Consider the following 16,453-nt stretch of genomic DNA (forward strand, 5'->3'; position numbering starts at 1 on the left):
CAACAGGTAAGATAAACACGAATTAATTTTTAGATACTATGAATTCTGTAAGGGATTTGACCTAAGAGTAGTTTCCAGAAGCATCTGAAGGAAGTATCTTCATCAGGAAGAAATAAGTTGAAACGAAAATGAAGAGCAAAAAGTGTAAACTTAAGAAACTAAAATGTTTACCTAAATATTTTTTCAGTTTATATTCTTCTTTTCTGATCAATTGCATATTACTTTGCTGAACCATTAAACTATTATTAGAATGAGAAGTTACTCAAATCTATTAACGATGACAAAATGTCAAAAAAGGTTTTCAAAAGTTACAATGCATTTCTACCTCCACGACTTTGTTTCAGTATAAAGAAGCATGTACTACCTCCTGATCATTTCAGACATCACTTCTCTTAACATTCCTGTTCCACTTAATCAGATCTCCCTTCTTTCAAGATCCCTAGCATTTGTTACACATCATCACTCCAGTAATTCCTATACACTGCTCTGTGATTTAAATGCATTTCTTTCCCAAATAGACTATAAACTCATTGAAGGTGGAGACTATGTCTTATATTTGTGTCTTGTAATGTAATAGAATGTCTTGCCTGTAGAAGAAGATTACAAAATACATACTGAATTAAAAGAAAAGGAGACTTATAAACCATAACACTTACGAAATGCCCTCTTGATCATCAAGTTGGTAATGCTTCTGAACAGGCAGAAGCTCTTGCTCATGTTCTTCATCTGATGTCCCATCAAAATTCTGCTCATTTATCAAGGGCCTCATTACATCCATATCTTTAAAAAAGAAAAACAAAGTACTTCACTATTGCTTAAAAAAGTTGGATAAAGCTGGTATAAATGAATTTTAAAATATTAGGAAACACCATTTGTACTCATCTTTACTATTTCCATCCTAAGTTAGTTCATACTAATACCCTGAGTTTTAGTACATTTAAAAAGAAACAACTAAATTTATTTGCTGGATATTCTGTTTGGAATATGCAGTGCAAGGTGAAAGCTTAAATATTAAATGCAAAACTTTTTCTGCTTTATCCACAAGAGGTTAATAGTAAATGATCATAGAATTACACCATGAGAAATGTAAAGAAATGATCAAATATATTTTCATCTCTGCTTAGCTTCAAATCATACTGTACAGGTAAATAGTAATCACGTTTTTAAATACTTGATGAAAATTACAAAGTGATTCCAATATTTAAAATGTCAGTATCAAAATTTGCCCTTTACCACTTTATCAGTGTGTATTTCCTGAGAACAAGGATATTCTCTTAAATATTCATATTATCAAATTCAGGTTAACATTGATGCAATACTCTATTTAATCTACATTCCATATTCCACTTTCATCAGTTATACCAATAAATTCCTCTTAGCAATTTTTTCCTCCGTCCAGGAGTATATATTGCATTTAATTGAGTTGTTCTAGTGGTTTCTTTGCCATTATATTTTTTATGATGCCTTTAATCATCCTTTTTTCTTACTTAATTTTTTACTATCTTGTTTGACTGTTTTAAGTGGTACTCTCTGACTTCTACCTATTACCTATACAACAATTAATAATTTAATTCTAGTTTTTCCTGTCTCTGTTCCTTAGTTTCTCATGTTTAGTTGTATTCTTTCTACTTTGACAATACATATGATGTTTTTCATACTGTCCTTCAAATTATGTCTCTACTCATTTCTTAGACCTGTATCTACAATCAATATCAATATTCACTATCAGTTCTCTGCCAAAGTTTCCTCAATCTTCCCTTGGCTGGAAGAAATACATCTTCTTAAAAGGTATGCATCAGAATGGCCTGCAGGGCTTGCTAAAACACACAATAATGGACTCCATCCCAAAGTTTCCCACTCAGTAAGTCTGGGGTGGGCCTGAAAATATGCATTTCTAACAAGTTCCCCAGTGCTGCTGATGTTGCTGGTCTGGGGACCACACTTTGAGGACCACTGCTCTAACTGATTCCTCAGGAGGGTCTCATGGGCACAGTGTTCCCTGAGTTTTTACATGTTTCACACTGTTTTTCTTTATAGCCTGGATACTTGAGGAACAACTAGATATAAAATCCTTGGCTCACACTTTCATTCCTTGAGTTTCTTGAAAATGCTGTTCCACTTTTGCCTTGCTTTTATATGCTACTTTTGAGACATCTGATGGCAGACTAATTTTCTCAGCCATTAAGTAACTTGTTCTTTTTCCTAGAGTTCCTGAAGATATTTTCTTTGTCTTTAAAGTCTAGTAACTTTACTACATGTCTTGGGGTTGACCATGCTAAGTCAGTTTTCCCAGGGCTACAGTGGGCCCCTTTTGATATGTTGATTTAGGTTTTTTCTTATTTCTACTATAAAGTTTTCTTGGATAATAGCTTTAAATATGTATTTGGTTCAAATACTTCTTCTTTAGATATTTCAATTACATGCATGTTGGGTCTTCTTTGCCTGTCTTCCATTCAACCACTTTATATCTCTGACCCTTCTGATGTCTGTCTTTACCTCATTCTCATTCATATCTGCCTTAAGTGACACATTAAATTTTCATTTCAATACATTCTCCCTTACATCTTGTAATTTATTTCTTATTTGTGATTTTTCCTATTTCTAAGTATTTCATACACAGGAATCCTAGTTCAAGAGTGTTCCCTCTGTCACTATAGTGAAGTTCAGTTTATTTCATAGACAATGTTGAGCTGTTAGGGGTGAGCAAAAGCAGCTGGCATGTCTTCTAGTTCTCTTTCATTTCTGCAGGACCACCAATTTTCCCCATTACTTTGTTCTTTCCCTCCCTTGCCATCTGAGGGGCATCTCCACTGCTCTATTTATCTCTCACCTCCAGAAGCAATGTTTTGTCAAGGCTTCCCCCTTCAGTCCTGCTCAAATTCACATTCCTGTACTCAGTGCTATGAATTACTAACTTCTAGACCTGACCTCTGTTTAGACGTTTAACAGTTTAAATTAGACTTTCTCTTTCTGAAGGAGATTTTCATAGTGCTTGATCCAGTTTCCTGCTCCCCGCTCTTCTTTTCCAACGAAATACTAAAGACTCCCCTCCCCCACTCTCCATGCTTGTAGCAGCAACAGAAATTTTCTGTTTTTATACTTATAGATAATTTGAGGTTCATGGTATCCTTGATCTCCTCGCAATGCTAAAAGAGTAATTTCATGAATGGTTTACTTGTGCTTCAAGTTGAATTCACAGGTTTTAGGGGAGGATGTGTTGAGAGATTAGGATTTTAGCAGCCTCCATTAGCCCAGTGCCAACTGGAATTCAGCATATTCATTCTTAATAAGAGTAAAGTGATGCCTTAAGATACTGGAAGATGCTTGAAAACAGTCTATAAAATTATTTACATATTCTTCTTCTAATAACGTAACTAATATGTGTAGAGTAAAATTCACAGAATTATCAGTCCCAAATTCCTGAAGTCAAAAATGATGAGGATTTTCTATAATTCGAAGTTCCCAACTTTTCTTTTGGCTGGTTTTTCTAACCCTTTAATCTTTAGGACATTCTCCATACATTGTTTTGTAGGATTTCCTTGTTTCTTGTTTTCCAGTTTCAAAGGTGGCACAGTCTAGAACTATACACAGTAAAAATTGTTTCCCCAGTATTAGGTCTACTGGGATATCTACTATCTCACATTTACTCTAGAAATTTATTATGTTCACCTTCTGTTTGGATAAACCCTATATCCTTTTCTGTTATACTCTATACAAAATAAATTGGTACTCTTGTAAACCTATCACACTGGTTTCCTAGGGCTCTCATAATCAAGTACTACAAGAGAATTTATTGCCTCAAAGTTCTAGAGGCTATTAGTCTGAAAAAGTGCTGGGAGGGTTGGTTCCTTCTAAAGGCTGGGAGGGAAAGCTCTGTTCCAGGCAGGCCTCTCTCCTTGGTTTATGGACAGTCATCTTCAAGTTCACATGACATTCTCTCTGTAATCATGTCTGTGTTTAAATTTCCCCTTTTTATAAGGACACCAGTCATATTGGATTAGGGACCCTCCCTACTCCAGCAAAGCCTCACCTTTTTTTTTTTTTTTAGACAGAGCTTTGCTCTTGTTGACCAGGCTGGAGTACAATGGTGCGATCTTGGCTCACTGCAATCTCCGCCCCCCCAAGTTCAAGCAATTCTCCTGCCTCAGCCTCCAGAGTAGCTGGGATAACAGGCGTGCACCACCACGCCCAGCTAATTTTTGTATTTTTAGTAGAGACAGGGTTTCACCATGTGGGTCATGCTGGTCTCAAACTCCTAACCTCAGGTGCCTCAGCCTCCCAAAGTGCTGGGATTACAGGCATCAGCCACTGCTCCTGGCCATGGTCTCATCTTAACTAATTACAGCTACAATGACCCTATTTCTAAATAAGGTCACATTCTGAGGTATGCAAGGCTATGACAACATATAAATTGAGGGGTGGGGGGACTATTTAATCCATAACAACCATCATTATTAGTTGTATGAACTTCAGTTTCGACCATCAATATGTTAATATTTTTATTCCTAAATGTACTCCACTGCCCTTGCTGACTAGAGTTCATTTGCGTTTATTCATTTAGCTTATCCAAATTATCAGTTATTTGACCTTTCTGATTTCTTTCTGTCAGGGAGTGTGCAGTATGTTCTGTGCTGTACTAAGCATACTATCTGTCCTCAATAAAGATAGTTATCACTACCAATATTTCAAAAACTGAACAATCTGTTATTTAAAGCACACTGCCCAAGAGATCACAGCAGTAAGGAAAGTACGGAAAATGGTAAGTTTTTTCATATCTTTAACAACAATATGAACTCTAAATGATGTTTATTTGTAATGGCATTATTGAAGAGTTTATTTTTAATATCATTTAAAATAAACCTGGAAATCTAGAATTGTTAAAATTACCTATAAATAGTAGTTTTGTAATTCACAGAATTAAGTTTTTAAAAATAGTATTACAATGTTCAGAATCCGAAGTAAAAATTAGTTGGGACCTCCGTCACTCTGAACAAACTCACATTGTTTAGCAGCTATCATATTTATTTAACTTTGTTCAACAGTGTGATCCCTATTATCACACTTTTCCTTACTTCTTAAAGTCATTAATTTTCAATGTTACATTTTCTAGAAAACATTAAACATGACTTACTGTGAAAAATACCTTTTCATATATATATTTGCTTTAAATTCATCTCATCCTTCACGTTTAAAACCTTAACAAAAATTTAATTATTCCTGGGTACAAAAAATACAGATAGGTAGGAGGAATAAGATCTAATGTTCTATAGCACAATACGGCAACGGTAGTTAACAATAATTTGTTATGTATTTCAAAATAACTAGAGAAATGGATTTGAAATGTTCCCAACACACACAAAAAAAGGATAAATATTTGAGATAATGGATATCCCAATTATCCTGATTTGATCATTACATATTGTATGCTTATATCAAAATATCTTATGTACTCCACAAATACGTACAATTATGTGCCCACAAAAAATTTTTTTATTGAATTATTCCAGGAAACTCCTTTAACTCTCTTATAATGAGATTAAAGTAAGTTAATTTTTCGAAGTTTAAATAATTTGAGATAAAAATACTTCTTAATAGTGTTAGGAATTTAAGAAGTACATATTTATTTACTATTTTGATTCTACCATTAAAGAACCATGCAATGTGACGTTACTAGCTAAGTTCTAACTATGCGCTTAAATACATTTTTCTTTTTTTTGAGACAGAGTCTCACTCTGTCACCCAGGCTGGAGTGCAAGGGCGTGGTCTTGCCTCACTGCAACCTCCGCCTCCCAGTAAATACATTTTTCTAACTACATCTGAAAAATCCCTAAGACTTTCCCTCCAGTTTTAGTATACAGGGAGGTAACGTTACATACTAAAAAATGTTTATCTGTTAAACTAAGTAAACTAAGAAAAGGTAAAGCAATCAGGTTTTAAGACTGAGCATATCAACTTGAATGATATAAAACAGCTCTTAAATCTAAAGAGTAAATTGAAAAACACCTAACTAGAAATATCTAGGAAATACTTAGTACCCAAGAAGTTGCAACTTTAAATGGTAAGAGCCTATATATACCTAGATCTCTGAACATTAGATTAATAAATAGAGTCAACTAGTCATTTATAACTTTTAGAAGCTCCAGGTAATACTATATATAACATGCTAAATTGTATTTTTGTTTCCAATTTAGGTATACACTATAGAAAAATGCAGTAATATGATTTCCTTACACTTAACTCTAATTTTTTAGGAGAGCTTTTAGCCCTGGCATTGGTCACAAGGCTGAGTGGGGCATTCCAGGCTTGAATACAATTGCGTGCTTGAGAAACTTTAGGTTGGTTTAATGTCACTGAAACTGAAAGTAAATGTATATGGCAGAAGATTAAGCTGGAAAGCTTGATAAGTTTTCTAATCAGTGTTGTCGAGAATCGCGTCCCTTTCCTATGGAAGGTTTCTGGCTCAGATTCAAGAAAGACGGCACCCATCACTACCACCATATCCTCCCCTTGGTTATTTCACACTGTGATGTCAGATGAAAAGTATGAGGTAAAGAATTAGCATTCATACTCTCTCTGGGAACTGCCTGTGGAATTCCCTGAAAGACATATATATGAAAGTGGTTACCAGGAGTTGTTTTTCCTGGCACAATAGACTCCCATGGCTTACCTTTTAGTTTGCTAGTGAAAAGGATGTCAAAGACTATGATGGCTTTTATGCACAACAGCATTATAGGCGAACACATTACGGAAGCTGATGCAAAGAGGAATAAGCCCTCTCACAAAATTTACTGGTTTCTGGCCCTTCTCAAAAACCCCTATTAATAGAATGTCATCCTCACGAATATCCACTAACAATAGTCCCTCAACACAAAAGCTCTCTGCCTCATATCTGAATGTATTCAATTAAATAGGTTACAATGGTTTCCTATTCAATTTCACAAATATTAATGAGGCCCTAATATATGTTAAACACCATTAGATGCTGAGAATAATTACTAAAACTCAAAAAAAATATCCTGCCTTCATGGAGCTCAAATTTTAGTGAAGGAAAGAGACAATAAGATAATAAGCAAAACAGAGATAAGTTGGATAGTGTTAAGTGCTAAGGAGAAACACAAGGATTGAGACAGAGAGCCTCTAATTTTGGAGAGACAGCCAAAGGAGGCCTCACTGAGAAAGTGGCATTTCAAAGAAGTCCTGAAGAAGGCGCAGGAGTGAGCAGCGTGGATATCCTGTGGGAGGGAGAGTAATCTAGGCAGCAGGAACAAAGGCAAAGGCCCTCAGGATGGGAGTCTGGTGTGCTTAAGGAACAAGGAGGGCAGGGTAGCCAGAGAGGAATGAGTGCGGGGGAGGAGTAGGGGATGAGATCAGATCAGAGGTGACAGAAGGCAGACTGCACATAGCCTTGTAGACCATTCTACGTGACATGAAAAGCCACTAGAGCAGTGCCTTCCAGTAGGAATGCAATGTAATATAAATGTAAATTTACGTTACACAAATTTTTTGTAGTAACTTTTTTACAAAGAAAAAAGGAACAGGTGAAATTAATTTTAATATTTTATTTAACTTATCTAAAATATCATTTCAACATGTAATCAACAGTAAAAAATTAAGATATTTTAGATTCTATTTTTCATACTAAGTCTTTGAAATGCAGCATGTATTTTACACTTACAGCACATTTCAGTTTGAACACACCACGTTTCAAGCGCTCAATAACCATATAACTAATGGCTATTGCACTGAACAGCACAGCACTAGAGAGTTTTGGGTCTTGGAGTGATATCATCTGATTTACATTTTAACCAGATTCCTCTGGGCCTATTTTCTCATATGTACAATGAAAATAATAACTTCTATTACATAGGAGTTTTGTGATGTCATCACAAATGATAATGTATATGAAGTTATTATATACATTACATATATGTTACACAGATAGAATATGAAGAATGAAATAATGTATATGAAGCATACAGCCTAGACCCTGGCACATAAATAAGTAATCAATAAACACTTTTTTTGTCTTCCTCCATATATTAGAAGCATATTAAGCTCTATGGGATTTTTAAATGCCAATCTTTGACAAAAATTAGAAATAATTTGATAATAATTAATACTTCTGAGCATTTATGACCTATAAACTGTGCTGTAAGATTGAGTATGCAAAGATGGGCAAAACATGTTATATCTGCCAGAAGGAAATAGAGATTAGTGAGGGAGATAAACACTTAACAACTCAACATGGTAAACAGAGTTAAGAATATATGAAATAAAAACTGACACCCCAAAGGAATTAAAGATTATAGAACCCAATTTACATTACACATAATGTCTATTATTTTTGCCCAATGTTTTGCTGTAATTTTTGGCTAAGTACTAAATTGGGCAGCTCTGGAAAATGCTGTGATTATTATTGTAAAAATTAATGATGCCTTATAAACTAAAACACTATTAAGGAATAGGTGTGCTACCTATTTATGAGTGGAGAAATTATATATAAATAAGAAACACTAGCTTGATTCAATATTATACAACATTTATTATACACCATATATCTGATGTTAGGTGTATTACATAGTACACGATAGGGATACATTAATGGTGCATACAAATGGAACATTCTTAAATTAGGCAGTGCTTGTATGCTCTCTTATTTGCCAAGAAAATTGTTTGAATCTCAATTTTCAAGCCTAAAACCAATATAAATTTCAAGTTGTAGACAAAATGTTCTAAAATCACATTAATTTAGCAATATCCTATGTATTAAAGTCTTAAAAATGTTTATTTCTTTCACCTAGTAATTCCACTTCTGGCAAGCTAGTGTATGCAGAAGAGGATTTTGCACAAGAATGTTCATTAAAACATTACTGACGTTGAAAATTGGGAAACAACCTAAACGTACAGCAATCAGGAGATTACTAAATTAACTAAGGCACAGTTACTTTATGAAATATTGCACTGACATTAAATTATGGTTGTGAGGTCTGAGTAAAACAGGGAAAAGTGTATCATATGCTAAGTGGGAAAAGTCGAATATCTGCAATATGATTACAATCATGTTTTTAAAAATTAAGTAGAAATAAGGGGAAGTAAATATATCAAAATGTGAACAAGTTTACCAGAATATAGACGGACAATTGGATCATTAGTGTGCTTTTCCTTCTTCTCTGGAAAATGTAAAAAAAATAAAAATAAAAAAAATTTTAAAAAAGTAGTTGTAGCAAACTTGCATTACTTTTATAATAAAATTTAAAAATCACTTGTATTTTGGCAATAGAAAAACTAAAAGAAAGTAGAAATAGTTTCATTTTTTAAAATAACATAATATTGTCACCCGAATCTATAAAGTACTCTCTAGATATAAAATAAGAACCATTACTATTTTGTTCATTTCTGAGGTGGAAGAAATATACACAGCAAGAAACTTTCCAGAGGTCCCTATGGGATATGAAATAAAGTGCAGACCTTAAGCTATTTACATACCTTACGAGAACCTGTATCTTAACATCTCTACCAGTGCTTTTTACATAAATACCCATTTTTGGAAATTCTTTTTTTAAATTAAATAACATTTGGTCATTGTAGAAAATCAGAAAATATATAAACATTTTTGAAATTAAAAATTACTTCATTACCCACAAATTACTACTGTTAACATTTTAGAGTACATGTTCACAGGCACACACACATACACACAAACAACTCTCATTATGTTCTCATTCTGTCTCCTAGCTTTAAATACTATCTATATGCTGATAACATCCAAATTTACATTTCCAGACCAGACCTTTCACTAATGCTAGACATAAAATCCAATTGCCTACTTGACATGTGCACTTTGATATCTAATGGACATCTCAAACTTAACATGCCCCAAACTGAACTGGTCTTCACCAGCAAGCCTGCTATTCCTGCAACTTTACCCATTTGTATTAGTTATCTATTGCTGTATAACAATTTATGGCTATTGTCCGGAGCCCTCAGTTTTGTGCAACATGGAGCTTTCCTTAGGGCTGCTTGAGTCTCCTCACAACATGACAGCTGGCTTCCCTTCAAGTGAGTGATTCAAAAAGAGAAGGCAAGGAGGAAGGCACAATGCACTTTATTATCTAGTATTGAAGTCATACATCATCACTTCTACCATAATCTATTCATTAGACACAAGTTACTAAGTCCAGCCCCCACTTGAAGGGAAGGAAATTAAGTTTCTCCTACTTAAGAGAAAAACATCAAAGACTCTGTAGGTATATTACAAAACTACCATAATATCCCAGTTAATAACAATTTCATTCTTCTAGATACTCAGGTCCCTGGAGTCTTCCATGTCTCCTCCATTTTACTCTCTAACCCTCACCCATTCTGTCAGGAAATCACACTGGTTCTTTCAAAATATATCTAGAGGCTAACTATGTCTATTCACCTCCACTGCCACTACCATACTGCTCTGAAGGACACCCATATCTTTCCTGAATTACTGAAATATTCTTCTGCTTTTACTTTTGCCCCCTTACAGTTTATTCGTCACATGGCAGTCAATGCAATCCTTTTAAAACAAGGCAGATCATGACACTCCTCTGTTCAAACCCTGCATTGTTCCCCCCTTCCCTCAGGGTAAAAGTCACAGTTTACATTACCTACAAGACCCTACATAATTTGGCCTCATCGCCACCTCCATCACTCTGCTTCAGCCACTTTGGCCTCCTTGCTATTCCTTTAGTTATTCTTTCTGCCTGGAGTAGTCGTTCCCCAGATATCCATTTGGCTAATTTCCTTACCTCTTCCAAGTCTTTACTCAAATTGTACCTTTTCAATAAGGCCCATCCCAACCATTTTATAAAATACTGTAAACTGCCTAGCCCCCACCCTCATTCCTGATTTCCCTTACCCTGCTCTTGTTTTCCATAGCACTTTTCACCTAACATACTATATAATTAACTGGTTATTGTCTTTACTGCTTACTCTCTGCTTCCCATTACTAAATACAAGCTCCATTAAGAACAGGAATTTTTATCTGTTTTGCTCACGATGTATCTCAAGTGCCTAGGGGAAGCTCAATGAATATGTGTTGAATTAATGAAAATATAAAACTTAAAAAAACTGAAATAATTTGAAACTTTTCAGTTAAAGAAAATGTACATGCTGAACATCTTTCCATATCACTTTTAATGGTAGGCAGTGTAAAACTATACCACAATTTAACCAATTTCCTTTCATTGTACTTTAGTTAACAGCTTTTCTCCATATACTATAATGAAAACCTCTTGATATAAGTATGGGTTACATTACTTATTTCCTCGGGAAATATTCTGAAGGAGAATTGCTGGGTCAAACGATAAGTATTTTTTTTTTTTTTTTTTTTTGAGACAGAGTCTCGCTCTGTTGCCCAGGCTGGAGTGCAGTGGCACGATCTCGGCTCACGGCAAGCTCCGCCTCCTGGGTTCACGCCATTCTCCTGCCTCAGCCACCCGAGTAGCTGGGACTACAGGCGCCCGCCACCACGCCCGGCTAATTTTTTGTGTTTTTAGTAGAGACGGGGTTTCATCGTGTTAGCCAGGATGGTCTCCATCTCCTGACCTTGTGATGATCCGCCCGCCTCGGCCTCCCAAAGTGCTGGGATTACAGGCGTGAGCCACCGCGCCAGGCCGATATGTACATTTTTAAGGATAAATATATTATCCCTTTCCTGCCAGCAATGCATAAGAATACCCATTTCTCCATATCCTCACTAAGACAGGTTATTAATGAATGAAACCTGAGTTCACATTTGGGTTCTGCCATTAATAAGCTTAAAATTACTATATCTATAACATGGAGATCATGATAGCACCTATCTCAATTGCTGTGAGGATTAAAGACAATGCATAGGTAAATCACTTAGCACACTGTTTGCACACAGTAAGCACGCAATAAAATGTTAAGTTTATTGTTTCTACCATTATTACGGCCTGAAAACAATTCCATTGCAAAGTGCCCTGCAGGCTATTAGAGGAATAACAACAACCTATCAGTTACTTATAATACGGTATTTTTTAAAGTTCAACGGTTTTCTTGAAGATTCCATTTAGATTTAATTTTTTAATTACATTTAATCAGCATCGAATGAAAAATACTCCCAAGTATAGTACATATAACTGGGAGAGCGATCATTTTACCACCGTGATCCTTACTTTTTTATTTTGGACAGCGGGAAACCGTAAACAAACACGCCCTGTCGCCAAGAAACAAGATGGGAGGAAAGCAGCAAAAAACAAACTTTGCCAAGTGAGCAAGTTACAGGTATCTCCTGTTCATTCTGGTCAGCACGACCTGTTCGAAACTCTGGGATAACAAGGAGTAAAATGAGGATTCATCTGGAGATTCCGAATGGGGCTGCAGCATTTGAAAAGCAGAACAATGATAACTTCCTTAAAGCATCATTGGGAAAAAAACCGTGAGTCACGGCGCAGGCTCTCGCGTCTTTGACGTGTACCCACAGGGCCCCGCCCCACTCAACACACACACTCACCCACACGCGCGCGCGCGCAAACACACACACACATATTTTAACGTCCTATTCAGGCCTGGGCTTCGTCTGACCAAGTTCTCGGGGTCAGATAACCGGTTCCTTTGCGGATGCTGACCACGGGGTCAGTTAGCAATCAGGCCTCAACTCATTCCAAATGTCCTGGGGAGGTTTGTTTGCTGGGTTTAAATTAGAACCCGTGCTAGTCCCACAACCTCAAGAGCTTTCACACATACATACATACACACACACACACACACACCGCCGCCCACTCGGCCCCACGTCTTTCCCAGTGGAAACCGGATGCGGACGGGCGCAGGGCAGGGTCCGCCTCCTCCCGGCCGTGGCCAAGCGCGGGGCCCCCGGAGGTGTGGGCGCACCCGACCCCCGCACAGACCCCCGCCCACGTCAGCCCCGGGTCCCTGCCCACGCACAACACCGACCTAGCTCCTCGCGCCTCGCCGCCCCGGCAGCCGCCGGCGTCGCCGCCGCTTCCATCTCTCGCGGGTCTCCAGGACGCCGCCGCCCGGGTGCTCACTCTCCCGCCGCTGCGTGGCCGGCGTCAGGCCCTGGCCTACCTCCCCTGCCCGGAGGGACCCGCGCCTGGTGCCCGCCTCCCTGCCCCGGCGCTCCCCAACCGCGCGGCGAGGAGCATGCGCAGTGGGACAGCCCGGCTCGGCGGGCACTGCCGGCGAGGGGCGGGAGGGGCCGAAGACCCGAGGACTGCTGCGAGGCCGGGTTGGGTAACCCGAGAGGAGGGTTGGGTAACCTGAGATCAGCGAGGGTGGGACCTTAGAGCTAGCAGAGACCCGGGCCCATAGCTCCTTGGGGGTTTTAAAGATGACGGCGAACTTAAATTTGGGGCGCCTGTCCGTATGCAAGGCGTTAGCGTTCTGTAAGTCACCTTGGAGAATGCGAAGAAGGACAGGATTTGTCCCCTACCCATGCTGATGTTCTGACTACTCTGGTTATTCGTCTCCCTGTTTCTATAGAGTTACAGGAGACACTTAAATAGAATTTAATTAAGTCATATACAATTTCACTTTCAGGATATTTCAATGTCCTTCCAGATATTTGACGTTGACCGTGGTGCTGAAAGAAAATTAAGGTAAAGACTAAGTGTACTGATGTAGTTTCAAATACTCCTAAGCACCATACATACATTATCTTTAATTCTGACTACAATCTGTGAGATAATTCTAATATTTACATTAACGTTAAAGATGAAGGGATTAAGGCACGGAGGTAAGTAACGTGTCTGGGGACAGGAAGCTTGTACATGGCAGAAGTAGAATCCTTCTGCCTTCAGAGCTGGAGCTCTCGAAAAATATGCAAAGCTGGCCTCCCAGATGGGTACCAATGAATATTCGATGAATCAACGGATGAAGCAAGCTTTTGGTTTAAAAGGAAAATATTTATTTTAATTTTAAAATCGCTTTCTTTTTTTTTTCACTTCATAGTTCTTGGAAGTCAGTACACCAGACAATCCTTTTTATTTGTGTCCGTTTCATTCAGTGGGGTTGCTTTAGGAAAGGGTTTTTTTGGGGGGGAGTGGGTCTGATTAACAGTCACTGATGTAACTATATGGCAATGGTGTTAAATATTTAAAATTCTGAGATTAAAAAGGTACGCAGTTACATACTATCTACATCTTTCCTCCTGTTGCATCCTCTGTAGGCTTTCACTAGATAACTAGTGATAATGACAGTTTGCCAACCCCCTTTCTTTTCCTTTAAGTGAACCCAATTTGTTCACATACATACACATGCAAATCCCAAAAGAAGGTTTTATTTGAAGTGTTCCTGACAAATAAAGGGGTAAAGGAGATTTTTTTTAAAAAGAAGAAGAAGAAGAAATCTATTCTGGAACATAGCTAGAGCAATGTTCCCTAACCTGTGTTGGGGTGGATCACCTGGTTAAAGATCAGCAGGAGAGAAGATAGGCATCAGACAGAAATTATAGGACCAAGGTAATTTTCCATAAACCACTCATTATAATGAGAACATGTGGGACAGCATCTTAAAAGAACATTATCCTTTGAGTGTTAAAAGGGATCAAAAGTCATTGTCCCCTAATCTCAGCTTCAGGGAAAGCAGATCTGGCAATATGGAAGGAAGAAAAGTTTGACTTGTAGTATAGGCCTGAAATCTTTTGAAGAGGCTTGGGCTGAGGCAGGAGGCCCAATGTCTTTACAGTGATGTGGAGATAAAGCAAGTGATAACGATGATCATAAGATTCAAGAGAAATATGTTTTTCATGCATCTCTACTTGAGAACATATTTACTAGGACTTCTACTCCAGGTCTTATAAATTAGAAGCAGATATAAAGTACAGCTGTGTCAAAATAGAGACATTATACAGAATGTGACAATTTGAACCCTGGAAATTCATTTCTTTTCCTGACTTTAACTTCTTGCATCACATCTTAACTACTTCCTTCTTTGCAACTGCAGCACTTTGTTCGTATCTCTGTTACAACACTTCTCCACTTATAATTATTCCTCTTTCTGGGCTTTATACTATGCTGTATACTATTATGTGCAAGGCACTGTGCTAGGCCTGTTGAGGAATTAACTGTATTTGTCTTTGTCCAAACAGGCCTAGCACAGTGACTTACACATACCAGTCACTCAATGAACAGTTGTTGAAAGTTACTGAATATAGCCTCATAGGTATATGAAAGGAAACATTTAGAAGTCTTTAATGTATTCAAGCACATTTTACGGAGCACCTTCCATATATCAGGAAGTATGCTAGATGCAGGGGCTAGAATGGCAAATAATGTTGTTATGGTCCCTACTGTCATGGAGTTCATAGTATATAGCATGTGACAGAACAGAACAAAACAAAATACTAAATATGTCATTACAATTGTTGGTTAGGAAAATAACAGGGTACCACCAGGGAACCTACTTTAGATTGAGAAGGTGGGATAGTCTTATCTGAAGACACTTAAGCTGACACATCAAGGTAAGAAGGAGTTGGCTGGGTGTGTGTAGAGGGAAGAGCATTTCCAGCAGTGAATCTAGCCTTTCCTCTTTTACAGATGGAGAAATGGTTCTGTTTTAGACACCTGTGGAACATCTAGATAGAGTTGTCTATTATATAATAGTTAGATCTCTAAAGTTTTCTTATGTGAAAAATAATGTCACCAACCTTACAAGTTGTGAAGATTTAATGAGATAAAATATATAAAGCATTAACACATTGCCTGATTCACAGGAAGCATCAAATAAAGTGAGCATATTAGCTATAGTTTTTTTTTTTTAATTGCAATACAGAGGCCAATTCAAACTAGCTTAAGCCACAAGAGGAATTTAATGAGGACACTGAGATTGCTAGAACAGAGACGAGACTGGGCTCAGGACAACTGATTCTTATGCCTCTGAGACTCTCTTCTTCAGTGATCACTTTTCTCTGTGCATCTGCTTGTGTGTCTGTGCAGGTTTCTACTGCAGAACTCCTCTGCTTCTCAGGTTCACCTGGTAGGAAACATGTTTCCTAAAAGCTCTCAATTCTTTTATCTTAGAGTTTGAATGATCAGAAACATACTGGTCTCTTTTTCTCGGTTTCAGTTTTAAACATTTCCTAGGGAAGAGCTGTGATTGAGTCATCTTGGATCAGATTCCCACCCCTGGACTAGTTAAGTAAGTGAGTGTTGGACAAAGTCATATATTGTGGTAGTTCCTGATACAACCATGTAGATGACATTGTGGAGAAGGAAACAGTTTTCCAAAGGAACAGCTGAGCAGACCAAATCCTATGTATCCTCTCTATTTGATTCCCCTCTATGTAAAATATTACTCATTTTGTATCCTAAGGCTGTTTTATCCTTCTCTGTTTTCAGTGGAAATAGAGACAAGCTTCTCACCATCTTCTCATTAATATCTGGCTTAATGACTTCTCTATTCTGTTAATGAACCTAGGAAACATGCTGATCAGCACTGG

At 37.5% G+C, this 16,453-nt stretch overlaps 1 protein-coding gene across 1 annotated transcript in view; it reads right to left on the reverse strand.

Moving 5' to 3' along the window:
* The window catches only part of SLC36A4 (solute carrier family 36 member 4), a 54,558-nt gene extending 41,395 nt beyond the window's left edge, over nt 1-13,163 (reverse strand). Inside the window, exons 1-2 of the mRNA XM_034933540.4 lie at nt 12,949-13,163; nt 657-780 (exon numbers count right to left, since the gene is read on the reverse strand). Coding sequence (XP_034789431.1) covers nt 657-780; nt 12,949-13,003 — 179 coding nt within the window. The 5' untranslated portion in view covers nt 13,004-13,163. The remainder of the gene's footprint in view (nt 1-656; nt 781-12,948) is intronic.
* Between the last annotated feature and the right edge of the window lie 3,290 nt (nt 13,164-16,453).

The sequence above is a fragment of the Pan paniscus genome, chromosome 9, assembly GCF_029289425.2.
Source record: "Pan paniscus chromosome 9, NHGRI_mPanPan1-v2.0_pri, whole genome shotgun sequence".
Classification (NCBI taxonomy): Eukaryota; Metazoa; Chordata; class Mammalia; order Primates; family Hominidae; genus Pan; species Pan paniscus.